The sequence below is a fragment of the Canis aureus genome, chromosome 8, assembly GCF_053574225.1.
Source record: "Canis aureus isolate CA01 chromosome 8, VMU_Caureus_v.1.0, whole genome shotgun sequence".
Classification (NCBI taxonomy): domain Eukaryota; kingdom Metazoa; phylum Chordata; class Mammalia; order Carnivora; family Canidae; genus Canis; species Canis aureus.
The window spans coordinates 25,248,615-25,262,455 of NC_135618.1; the positions used below are offsets into that span (position 1 = coordinate 25,248,615).

At 35.2% G+C, this 13,841-nt stretch overlaps 1 protein-coding gene across 3 annotated transcripts in view; it reads right to left on the reverse strand.

Moving 5' to 3' along the window:
• The window catches only part of DPYD (dihydropyrimidine dehydrogenase), a 798,341-nt gene that overhangs the window by 206,936 nt on the left and 577,564 nt on the right, over positions 1–13,841 (reverse strand). For all 3 annotated transcript variants that reach the window (XM_077905543.1, XM_077905544.1, XM_077905545.1), the window contains 2 exons: positions 5,845–5,965; positions 4,921–5,040 (listed from right to left, as the gene is read on the reverse strand). In XM_077905543.1, coding sequence (XP_077761669.1) covers positions 4,921–5,040; positions 5,845–5,965 — 241 coding nt within the window. The remainder of the gene's footprint in view (positions 1–4,920; positions 5,041–5,844; positions 5,966–13,841) is intronic.

The window sequence follows — 13,841 nt, forward strand, 5'->3', positions numbered from 1 at the left end:
CTTGCCAAAATCTTCAGTTACTTGCACATATGTAAATAGCTATCAAAGCAAATTGTAACTTCGGGGTTTTCGATCTGTGTTTTGTCATCTTCTTCATTTTACAAAAATAAGCTAATAAATACATCAAAATAAGTTTAAGTTCATGATTGGAATAGATTACATTGGATGTGCATTTATGTAAGAGTTGAGTGCTGCTAAGTCACTGTATGGTCTCAACAATCATGCCTAAGTAGCTTTTTAAAACACAAACATAAAGTATGCAATATAGAATTAAGATTATTTTTAAGCTATTATATTGATTCATGTTTCTGCAAGTTTTCTGAGCTATGTACTTTGTACTCACTTCTAACCCACACACTGGCGCAGAGTTACAAATTACTAGCAAATTTCTAACTTGTATTTATTGGTATTTCCCTGGTTGGTTTTACAATGAAAACAGCTTTAGGAGGCTTGTAACTATACAAACTCAGAGTTTGGTGTCTAATAGCCCAAGTAGCTGGATTTCAAATCATTCATTATTTATTTAAGAATGTAAGAGCATGTTATGGGGTATGCCACTGTCATTCGTTAAGAAATATACAATCATTTCTTAAACCCATAATATCCTATATATGATTAGTAAATTTGGGTTCCTGAAATAGAGATCAAATCTTGAAGTCCATCTTTGATGAATCATTCAGAAATCAGTATTAAAGTTTATAGGTCTTACTATCAAATAAAATGTATCCTGCTGTTTTAACTGAGCAGGTGGTACAGACAATAATTTCAAAAAGCAATCTGAAATTGAAGTTGAGAACAAAAGTTTCCCTTTTGGGGGGTAAATGAACAAATGTGGCAAATAAAATAACGTAAAGCAATGACTTAATTTTTCAAGCTTGCAGGAAGTGAATTAAATTGAGCCTAAAGCATCCATCAGTTTCAAAGCGTTTCTTGCAGAGAAATTTCAGATCTTTTCCCTAGGTGTGGGTATGTGTGTGTGTTTATATGTATAACAAACAAAATGTATACAGGATAATGGAATGACATAACAAACCTAAAAAATATATCCATCCCCCCATCAATAGAAAGAAGGTCTTAAATTACAACGCAGAATAATTCCTTCTACTGAATTTAGCCCACTGAAAGATACTTGATACTTGTTTTTCCTAAAGCAGCTAGAAATTAATAAATACTATCCTCATGAAGTCAGTTGCAAGAAAGATATATCTTTATTTATGTCATGCAGGACTCATTCTTAAACATGTCTAAAAGAATATTATCCACAGGGAAGATTGACTGTGAAAATGTCACACCACAGTTGGATGACACCATTTACATAGGTGATAGTAATCACTGAGTTAAGGGCTATCTGAACATCCCTTCATCATTTGTGGATAAGGCCAGGAAAAAGGTCAAAATTTGAAAGGAAAACAAGAAAAAAAATAAGTAAACTAAAACTAGGAAAAATAATCAGTAATTCACGCAAGGTTGGGGTTCATAAATAATGTTACTGATGAGATCAGCAGTTCTTTCAGTGAAATAAATAAAGGCAAGGAATCCCTCCTGCCAGAAACAAAACAAAACAAAACAAAACAAAACAAAACAAAACAAAACATTAATCTGCTCGATTGTTTGGTGACATATGAACTAATTGTTTGATATTGAAAAAATAAAGTATTCTGCATGGATTTCAGAAGAAGGGAAGTTCGGTGTTAACAACTTGTAGTGTAAAGTCTCTACTGCTCAAAGAAAGGTAGAGAATGTTGATTCGTTAAGACTCAGTAATTTAGAAGTATTTGTGTGGTGGAGAGCTTAATTAGCCATCTTAGTTTCATGAAAATCTTCCTTATGAATACTGACTTTCTTTTGATACTGTTCTCATTATGAAATCACTTTTAATTTTAGAATTCAACCTTTAATGGAGCATGATCTTGCCAGGTATATTTCTCCAACTGAAAATCAGGTTTAGAAATCATTCCATTATGAATTTGGTTCATAGGTTTTGTCCCCTCCAACCCCCACCCCCAGATTCTAATCACCTGTAGATGAATTGGAAAATGGCAGTTTCTAAAAGAACAAAGCTAAGGATGAGATCTTGGAATGAGGTCTTAATGCTTGCTTTTGATAAAAACTGTAAACTGCAACAAGCAGAAGTAACCTTGTTTACTGACTTCTAAAGGCTTAATGACTTCTTTTATTAAATAGAGATCTCTCTCTAATCAGTAGCTTTCTGAAGTTTTGAAGTTAACTATAATAAAAAACTCATTTTACATCATGACCCAGGATAGAAATACACATATATATTCATACATATACATATACGTGTGTGTGTGTTACACATGTAACTGAAAAAGGTGTTTGACCAATGTTTATCCCATCTGTGTGCAAAGCACTGATGTTTTCTCTGTTCTATTTCATTTTTTAAAATGTTGATTATAATTCATTAAACCTGGTTCCATAGTACACTCAAATTGGGGACCAAAATTTGAAAAACATCGCTTTAAAGCACTGTAGAATCCAGATTAATCGCATTTGAAATTCCTCAACTGATATCCCTCGGCTGAGGTTCTGTCTCCCAATGCTAGTCACTGCCCCTTATTGACTAATGTGTTTTAGGAAGACATTACAGAATGTGACCATTTTTCTATAGTATGTGCAGTACCCCAAGTACCTCATTATTTCCCCATTTAAACAAAACAAAACTTTCATGTCAAATAGCAGCAATCTTATTCTGAGAAAAAATAATAAAGACTGAATAGAGAGCTAGCGAATATTGAAGGGGAAAAATATTCCTCCCTGGCAATGGAAAGTACGTGTTGTATTTCAGGTGGCTATCCAAAATCGAATACTCCTTAGCTTTTGCTTAAAAAAAAAAAAAAAAAAAAAAAAAAAAAAAAAAAAAAAAAATCTGTGATTCAAGCTGTTCTTCTAAAAGCAGACACTCCAGTGCTCTGAGAAAATTCTTGGGAAAGTATTAGCACTGTGCTGTGGTAATTTTTTTAATCTTATAAAAATATCTGGCATATTTTGTATGATATTCTACACTGAAGCAGCATTTGAAGTCTTGACAGCCATGTTTGATGAAAGCAGGAATGGTGTTTAGGCATTTCGATATTTCCATCTTTCCTAAAATTGAAGCCATTATTATTTAACACAGTTTTGGTAAGATAGGTCTTGTTATAACTCCTTCTGAAGGTATTTTGTTATAGAACTTGTTTCTGTCCTAAAATATATTATTATTGGCCATTTAAACTGCCTTTCAGATTCTATTACCTTTAAATTAAAGCCAACGCTGCTTTAAAGGAGAAAAATTCTATCTGTTTTGGCAATATGGAGAAAGGCTATTTTCAAAAAAGACTTTAATGTGAAGAGACTTAATATAGAACCCATTAGAAATGAGGTACAAGCCCTTAAAAACGTTAGAGACTTTTTGTTGTTCAAAATGGAAGTTCCACCCAGGCTTAGCTGAGTTTATAGCCCAAGTGAATATTTATATATGAATTTATAAATCTTAGAACCAGAGTTTCACGGAAATGTTAACAGGCCCTGAGGTATAGCTGAACTTGTTTTCAGGTAGCCTTATAATTTCCAGTGTGTGTATATGCTTAAAGACTACAACACAAAAGACTTCTCTAATGCTGTAATTCTGTAGTTTTATTAGACTGAGTTATAGTATTGGAGAATATTCAGAAATTGCAGCTTAAATGAGAAAACGTGAATGGTGTTACTTATATAAAATACTACTGCAATAGTTCTTTTATTAATTTTTAATGTTCAGCACCCTCTGTGACCTCCTTTATTCTCTTGCTGTCAACATGGCAGGCTGGAAAAATTGAAATGGGCTGACAGAAAACATAGTGCACGTTGCAGCTCAACTCTGGAGTTTCTTGACTCTCTTTCTGCTGCACAGGCTAACGTGGCCCACGTTATTCTGCATTGCAATAATATTTAAGGCTCTGTTTGATAGCGCCTGATAAAAGAGAGTTGTGTCTGGACCTTGAGCAGGTGCTTCTCGTCAGCTTTCCTCTTTCTGACATTGTGAGGATGGGAATGGCATTCAATTAAGAGCAGAATATAATGTTTTAAAAATCGTGGCTCAAAGACACACTTCATGCTCTCGAAATATAACACCTCAGCATGGATAGTGCTTTATTTGTGTCCATCCAGCCTCTTCCAAAAGCATATTTTGGTCTGATTCAGCAATGCTTTTCTTGAACAGTGGGACACTGCTATATTATGTATATTTACCACTGTCTCTATCACCAAGGAGACTAATCCCCATACCAGTACAGTCAAGAACCTTACAGCATTGTCTTTGCGAGACCAAGTTCATGTTGTCACAGCAACAGAGTGCGCAGGGCAAAGATACCGAATGACACGTTGGGATTAAAACTTCTGTTTCTGTTTTAAATGCAAATATTTGATGATGAGAAAAGATACGCAAAGGTGTGAGGTCTGAAATATCTTCTTGGCTGATGCCATAAAGGCAGTTTTGATAATTTGTTTGGGACAGGTGTGAAAGCAAGATTTTTTGAAGGAGGTAGGTTTCAAAGTTCTAGGAAAAGTGGAAACAAATTCTGACTATGAAAAAGATATTATAATCAGGCGGCTAATGTTTTGCTTGTAGATGGCGCCGGTATTAGCCCTTACTCATAAGTGACAAGACATTTGTGACAATGGGAAATTCTGAGGAAAGCACAGACCACAAGAGAATAGAATTCACACACAACCCTATCTTGGTATCCTTTCATTTTTTGCAGTCAGTCATTTGAGCCTTCATGCTCAATATGCTCCATCTGTCACAACTATCAGGAATTTTGACCAGCAATGAGTTCTAAGGATTTGGAATTGTAAAAGACACAATATACTTGCTTGCAACATGGTCTCTTATTTTTTAGCAACCTTCAAGGAAGCAAAATGCAAGGAGAGGACAACACCTACCAGATACTCCTCCATATGTAGTCCGCTTCTCAATGCCCACTGCTGGCCAAGGTGTGCCATCAGCTTTTAATCCCATTAGACCTGAGACAGTGTTGGTAGCTGTAACGCCATCTGCGCCACCTATGAAAATCACTTCATCATTTACCTGCAGTTTTTAAAGGGAAAATGGTCCAAAGACCCACACGACCCAAGAAAATGAACACTCTTTATCTTGAGAACATTTCCTCCCCTCAAATGACTTTACTAATTTCACTCCTACCATTATGCTTAAAATGCTAGACATAAAAAATTTAATTTCCATCAATTCATTTTTCCATTTATTATACAGATTATAGATGCCACATGTTTTGTATTCAGTGTTATTTCCCAGGTAGTTTACAATACCTTTGCAAACCAAGATGCAATTTCCATTGGATAGGGCATGGCATATATGATTTATAAAATCATCCACTGGCTGCATGATTTATGTGTTCAATAGATATTTATTGGACATATGTTTAAGCCAGCACACTGGGCCCTATCAAATATAAAGGAAACTCACAAGAAGTTTCATATTGTGGAAGTCGGTATCTTTTTGTTTTGTATTTCACTGAAGGTTCAAATGCTACTGCTGTATTGTTACATTACAAGGTCATTTATTTTGGAGCAATTTGCTGTGATCATGGTTTTGTTTCATAATTCTTTGTGTGTGAAGTAGGTGTTTACCAAGAAAGATTATAAATGTTGTTTTCCCTGGTCAAAGTTTGGAGTCCAGGTGTGAACTCTCTACTTTTGTGAGATCAAGTGCTTAATTTAGCACTTTTCTTTAACTCTTAAACCAAGATATACACATCTATTTGTGGATGAAGATATACTTTAATATGGCTACATACTTCAGGTCCACACTTCCATAACTAGACAACTGATGCAAGTCTAGTTTCTTACCTTCCTTTGCAGCTCTTGCGATGCTTACGATATCAGTGACATTTGGGGTCAACTTGGCAAAAAAAGGAATCTGAACAGCTTGCCTCACCCAGCGACAGATGTTCCGTACCAGCTCTGGATCCTGTTCAAATAGGTCAGTTAAATATAGAACATAATTAAAGAATTGTGATCAAAATGTGTACTGGAACAACAGCAAAGCTGGATATGTGCAAGACAAATACAACTTGACAATGAGCTACATGATATATTTCTCAATTCCGCCTCAGTATTACACCTAGACTCATTAGGGAACTAAGGTTAACACACTTCCAGTGAACTGCAAATTCATCACATAAAGGTTAAATTCCTCAAGGGAGCCTTTGGAAAATAAAATTACAAAGAGCCAAATGGAAGAAAGTGTTTTCCACTACCAGTTAAATAATACCAGGAGTAAAACATAAACTCCTGGTGGTAATTTTGGTAAATATTACAGAATTTCCAGTGTATTCATTGGCTTAAGCCTTACAAAAAATACTTAAGCTGCTGATTCCTGGGTGAATGATATTATACCTGAAGCCTGTTTTTTTCGTTATTAGAAGACTTAGTGTTGATGAAGTATATTCAAAGGAAAAGCTTTGACTTCCTAATCAGTCTAATTGTGATATATAGTATATGCTAATATGGAATAATCCAGCCTGGGATTATACATGAGCTGATCAGTAACTTAGTTTACTTTTGTAAATGTTACCAAGATCTGTGAAGCACTTTTCAACATTCATCTACTTGAAAGAATTGATCAAAATGACAAAAATGAAATAAAATATCAAATGCTCATTTTTAAAAGCAAGGAATAGACATTTTCCTGTGCCTGTTTCCTGTGATTTTTTTCAGGCTTCTATTTTCTCATGGGACAAGTATCATTTAGAGGGCAATCACCTATCCTTTCCATTGAAAATAACTTAGCTGTAGCAATGTTCTTTGATTTCAACACATACAATGGTCCTTTTTTTTATTACTTTTAGTGCAAAATTTATTCTGACAGGTACTGATAATGCACTTTGATAAATTACCTTAAAATATGCAATAGCAATTCATTATTGAACTTGGTAATATTATCTTAGCAAGTTAAAATGTTTTTTGAATAAAAGAAAACCCCAGAAAAATATAGACATATATTTAAACTATGAAACAGCAGGCAAGTATATCATTTGTAATTAATATTTTTATATGTAAGAAAGTTGCTCTTTGCATTTTAACCTTTCAAATTCTTTTAAGATGAGATTTCTAATGTTATAACCTTTAGAAAGAACCTTTTCACTTACGTTTAATGTGTCTTGATCTGTCATCTTGTATTACTCTAAAAGTTATGCGTTTATGTGCTAAGATACAGCAATGAGGTAATTTCTGTTGATTGTTACTGTCTCTATTCAGCAAAACTCATAATTTTAACAAAAAAATCTTTGATTCAGTTTGTTCTCTTTTCAGAACAGTAATTTCTTCATTAGGCATAAATATTAAAAAAGCACTATATGGAATGCTCTACAGGGCATACTGTGCATTATGAATAGTAAAATCTGGAGACTTAGCTGTACAAATTCTAACTCATGAAAATGGAGATCTGCCCCTGCCCATGCAATGTTCATGAAATATTTATAACCGCTGCATTGGCATTATGAAGGCAGTTGCATCTTTGTGACTTTCATTTTTAAGTTATGAATTTCCATGGGACTTAGCCTAGAAATGACAGTAACTCTAGATGATATGAATTGCATGTCCTTTGTGAAAGCTCTCTTTAAGATAGAATTTGACAATAATTTAAAGATCACTTGAATTGCATAATACATGGAAGGTAGCCTGATAAGAATTACCGAGACAAATATAAAATATTATTTGGTTCCAATAGAGTAAGCACTAATAATCTGATATAGGTTTCTAAGTGGCTTTCGATACTATTGACCACCATGTCTTAATAATTTACTCTGAACGTTTATCACATTTTTTTTTCTGTTCATTCTCACCAGTTGAATATTTTAAGTGAATGAATGCCTTTTACACCTGTTTAGCAATTTGGAATTTATTCAAAGTTTTTTGGTTTTTGTAAAAAAAAAAAAAAAGTCTCTTGGTACCATTATTTACTTGAATCATCTGTCTCTATTTTGAGATACCATAATTTGACCATCCTATACTTTTTTTTTTTAAAGATTTTATTTATTTTTCTCATGAAAGACACACACACACACACACAGAGAGAGAGAGAGAGGCAGAGACAGAAGCAGAGGGAGAAGCAGGCTCTATACAAGGAGCCTAATGTGGGACTCTATTCTGGGACCCGAGCCAAAGTCAGATGCTCAACTGCTGAGCCAGCCAGGCATCCCAACCATCCTATACTTCTATGAGTTAAGATTCCTGGTATTCAGGTAATAGTTTTCCTCATCATCATACTCAGCTAAGACACTTGCTAACTAATCTTCATACCCAGATGAAACAAAGTTTGATTACCTGGGAATTTTAAGAACAATTTCTGACTAATATTATTGTAAAAATTAATGACTGTTCTATAAATGGCAAAGTTTTGCTTGACAGACATAATAGCGAATATTCCAATACAACTAGAAATGTGGTGAGGCTAATAACATGATAAAATGAATCTGTCTACTTTGGGAAATTAAGGGGCACACTATTAACTATTCACACTTTCCTGGTTTCCTTACACTTTTGATATTAATGTTTGAGATCTTAAAAACAATTAATGGTGTTTCTGCAACTTAACCTTCTCAATTTTCTAGTGATAGCATCAGATGGTATCACTCATTAGAGCCAGTTTTTAAAATCTTGTTGAAATGAATACATTTTAGATAAATTCTAATGCCCTCCCCCCCAATCTTCAGGACAGAAAATACACAAAGGTATGTTATTAATGACAAATTGAGAATTTAACATTATCCATCCCAACAAATAGTAAATGAAACCAAACAGTTTTGGACTGCTTTTCTATTTCTAGGCACAAAACATTATTGATACTCAAAAAGTAGTTGTGTCAATGAAAGGAAAATAAATAAAAACTCAGGATATTTTCAAATGATTTCTTTATATAATCACCAAAATATAGACGATGCCTAGGTTTAAGAAAAAGCTGAGCATATTAAAAAATTTTTTTTTGAGATTTTTTTTGTGAGAGGTTGACACAGAGAAAAAATGAGCAGAGGGGGTAGGGGCAGAGGGAAAGTAGACTCCCCACGCAGGGAGCCCAAAACAGGGCTTTATCCCAGGACCCTGAGATCATGACCTGGGCTGAAAGCAGACACTAAACTGACTGAGCCACCAGGTGCCCCAAAACCTGAGCATATTTTATCGTAGACAATATCTAAAAGCATGAAATCCAAGACTTCCTTACAAATCTGGGATATTTCTGAAGAAAAAGAGTAGATAATGATGGGGGAAAAACAGCTTAACTAGACTTTTAAAGTGTTTAAGCTATAAAAAGTCTACCTAGATATTCAAGTCTTTATTGACTTTTCCTACAGGTATTAATAATGCCTATCCCTGACCATGATTTGCAATCCCTCACACAGCAATTGTGTGTATGTAGGTGTGTATACTTTTTTAACACTTGTTAACCTTTTTTGTTATTCATGTGATCACCAAAAAAAGCTCTGAGACAACAGAATGATTTTTTCCGTGATGGAGGTGTATGAAAAAATAAGCAAGAAATCCCTGAAGCCCTTAAAGGAGTGATGGGCCTGGGAAAGCACATGGTGGTCTTGAGGGTTCTGCACTGAGGTGAAGGTACCAGACCAGAACTGTGAATTGCTGACAAGAGAATGAAAGACCACAATTTTGGTCTTTGACAACTTTAATAGCGAGCCTCGGGGATCCCTGGGTGGCTCAGCGGTTTATCACCTGCCTTTGGCCCAGGGCGTGATCCTGGAGTCCTGAGATCGAGTCCCATGTCGGGCTTCCTGCATGGAGCCTGCTTCTCCCTCTGCCTGTGTCTCTGCCTCTCTCTCTCTGTCTCTCATGAATAAATAAAAAAAATCTTTTAAAAAAAATAGTGAGCCTCCCTGTATCTGCCTGCAATTAATATACCCTGGAACAGATCTCTAAGAAAACCAAACATCAACAACAACCAAAACTAGAAGTTGTAGCTCTGAGTAGATTGTTTGCTGCAGTAGTTTCCACCGTCCAAATTGTTTTTAAAGCTTTATTTTCTATCTGGGCCATAAGATAACAATTTCTAACTCTAGTAAATTTAAAGCTTAATTTTTTTTAAAGCTTACTTTTCTATTTGGACTGTAAGATAATAATTTTTAATCTAGTAACTAGTATGTCTCCAGTTACATATTAAAGGGGTTCTATAAATGATATACCCTGCTGAGTCTGAGACCCCTAAGATGACCTCTCCATTGTAGGACAGGCATTTCCACCAATTTCCTAGGGCATCAAATCTCATTGGTTTCATGCCCTGTACAAAAGAACAAGCATTAGAGAATGAGACTGTGCGAATTTCTTGATAAGCTAAATTACAAGTGAAATTTTTGACTTTAAGAAACATTTCTCTCCAATTTACCTAGTAATTTTCACTCTGTACAATTCTTTTCAAAATGGCTTTCTTAGAAGGTGGCATTTCAGTGAATCTACTGAAAATTTTTACCAGTTATAAATGTTTTCCACTGAGGAACTTCTAGCTCTTAATTCACATGAATGCCAGGAAGTAGCTAGCATTTTTATTATGTCCACTTCTCTGACAGAGAACTAAGGCCCAGAAGATCAATCAGAGTACCTATTTCACCTTCTTAATTTTTTTTCCCATTATCATGTCCTAAACCATCATCTTCTTTAGTAAAATTGCTCCCTAAAGTGAAATTCAGTCATCAATTGTAAACCAGAACTATAAAAGGCTTTTACTTCATTTATACTTGTAAGACTAAATGTAGCTTCAGACTAATAGGCAAACGTGATGTATTTATCCTTCTATGTCAATAAAATAGAATAGAAAGAGTTGACTACTCAAGGTAGAATTATTAGTAAATGCAGATTGTACATTAGAATGGGAATGTTTTAAATTAACTTAACATTTAGCTTGTGTTCTTTTTAAATTGGTTTTTCAGACTTAAGGATTCTAACAATGACACAGTCACCTTGGAAAATCAGTTGGTAGCTTCCTAAAAAGGTAAACATTCACATGCCAATCCACCCACAAATCTCACTTTTTATTATACATCCAAGAGACATGAAAACATATATCCACACAAAGACTTGCATGTGAGCGTTCATAGCAACTCTTTCAGAAAAGCTGCAGATTAGAAATGACCCAAATATTCATTAATCTAAATGAATAAACAAATAGTAACATATCTACACAATGGAATATTATTTGGTGATAAAAAGCAATGAATCTACTGGATCTTACGCCAACATGGGATTAATAAAAAAAATTATGTTCAGTTAAAGAAGTACACACGAGTTTAAATGCTGTATGTTAACATTTCTATGAAATCCGACACACACACAACCTCTGCTAATAGAAAGCAGAGCAATAGTTGCTGAGATTAGGGTTGGGGCATCAGGGAGGGATTAAGTGGGAAGAGGCATACGAGATTTTTTTGAGTGTAATGAAAACATTCTAGAACTGGACTGTAGTAATGTTTACACAGGTGTAGACATCTAACAAAATACATGGAACCCTACACCTAAATGTGTTCTTACTATTAAATTATACAGCCACAAATTTCTTGTAAAATATATTTTAAAAAATTGTAAGGGTATTTAAATATAAATTAAAAAATGAAAGCTGGTGGCATTATGGGCAATGTGGGTTCTATTTTTTCAATAAATATTCCTTGAGCACCAGGTATGGAACTCTTTTGTGCTACAGACTGAGTGGAACAAGGAAGGCAGAGTCTACTAGAATATAGAAGGCAGACACATGAATGAAATCCATGTTGGATGCTAAGTATAAAAAAGGAGATCTTAATAATGCTCTCTCAGATTATTTCAGAGCACGTAGCACAGGATTTGGCACATAGTAGGCTCTAAAAAATATTGTTGAGTTCACATTGCATAAATTAACACTGCCTTTCTTATTCAATTTTCTTAGCAAAAATAGAATATAAAATTATTGGATCGAGGACAACCTAATAAATAACTATTTTAGGCATTATGCCTTATGTTAGACAATGGTGTTTTAAGAATATATAGTATACTATCCCTATTCTTAAAAACAAAACAAACTTCATAACCAAGGAGGATAATACATATAACAAACATATATAATGTGAATATAAAATGTTGTAAGTATATATACATGCAATGTATATGTGTATAAAATATTTTATATGTTATATATATATTCTTTCTTCTCCACATCCCTTGTACCTTAAGTTGAAGAAGACATGGAACCACTTGTGTGTTCTCTCCTCCCCAAGGCACTACAGCTTTCTCTATTCCATTTCTCACTTCAAGTTTCTCTTTCTCCTTGTCTCTTTGCCCCAAATGTCCTTCACCTCTTGTCCCTTGAATGAACACTCAAGGCAGCCTCTGTGACCAATCCTCCCATCCTACCTAAGCACAGATTGGATGAGTAAATGACTGCCTTTTAAATACTTCCATAACATTTCCTTATTTCTTCATTTATCACAATTTTTAATCATCACTCACTTATGGTTTCTTTTTCCTCTCGACTAGACTATTAATCTTTTAAGGGATGTAGCCTACCCTGTATCCTGATCCTCTGGCACAGAGTCTGAGATACTAAAAATTATAAATACTGTGTTGAACTTAAAAAAATGAAGAACTCCTAGATATATATAGCTTTCCACAATGACTAAGAAAACATTTGCCTTTTCTCTTCCACGGTGCCAGAACAAGACGGAGATATTAGTAGTTCTTCCCCCATGAGCTGGTGGAGTTTGAAAAGTCTTCTAATGCTCCCTCTTGTGAGTTAAAGTGTTTTAGAGGGCAACTGTCCCCTCCTGTGGCCTGGAAATTCATGAAGACCTCCCTGAGGTTCCAGGCTGCCCAAGGCCTCTTCCTCTCTGAATCCTTAGGGTATTGAGGCTTCTCTAGAATTTGCACCCCTAACCCTACCTCAGTTCCCAGTCCTTGGTCCTTGGAGCCTGGTGGGAGAATCAGTTCATATTTTTGTCAGCTAAAGGGAACTTATATTCTTTTTCTATCCCTTTAAAAAACATTTCCTGTGACATAGTTTATGCTGTTTTTCCTCCCTTCACACAGCATTTCCTTGATGTATCATTCCTCTGACATTCCTAGTGTCAGAGTTCCTATTGCCACACACTGAGTCTCAAAAAACATTTTTAACAAATGGATAAGGATTGCCATGCAATGTTTAGACAATTCTTGGTGGCTAGATATTCTTTGAGTCATTCTTCTTCTTCTTTTTTTTTTTGGAGTCATTCTTCTTTTTTTTTTTTTTTTTAATTTATGATAGTCACAGAGAGAGAGAGAGAGGCAGAGACACAGGCAGAGGGAGAAGCAGGCTCCATGCACCGGGAGCCCGACGTGGGATTCGATCCTGGGTCTCCAGGATCGCGCCCTGGGCCAAAGGCAGGCGCTAAACCGCTGCGCCACCCAGGGATCCCTGGAGTCATTCTTCTTATTCTCTTTGAGACTCCCTGATTCTCTAGCTACCTCTCCACCAGCTCACTTCATTACTCCCAATTGGCAGTGCTAATGGTGGAGGTCAGTTCTTGAAACTTTTCAAATTTCAAATCTTCCCCTCCGAATTTTCCCCCAATGGAATCAGATTCAGATTTCCTTGGATTATCTTGATCCTACTAGCTAATCCAAACTAGAAATCCACTGTCTTATCTGACAGGGTAATGAGGTAATGAGGTTGGATAAGATATACTTGCCCCAAAAAACCAGTCAACGAACATCTCTTGCTCAGCTCTACGTACTAGCAGTGAGTGTCATAGGGAGATTCTCCCTCACAGCACTATTGCTGTCTTCTTGTATAAATGTCTGTGTCTCTATTTCAGGAATCCCTATTATACCAAGGA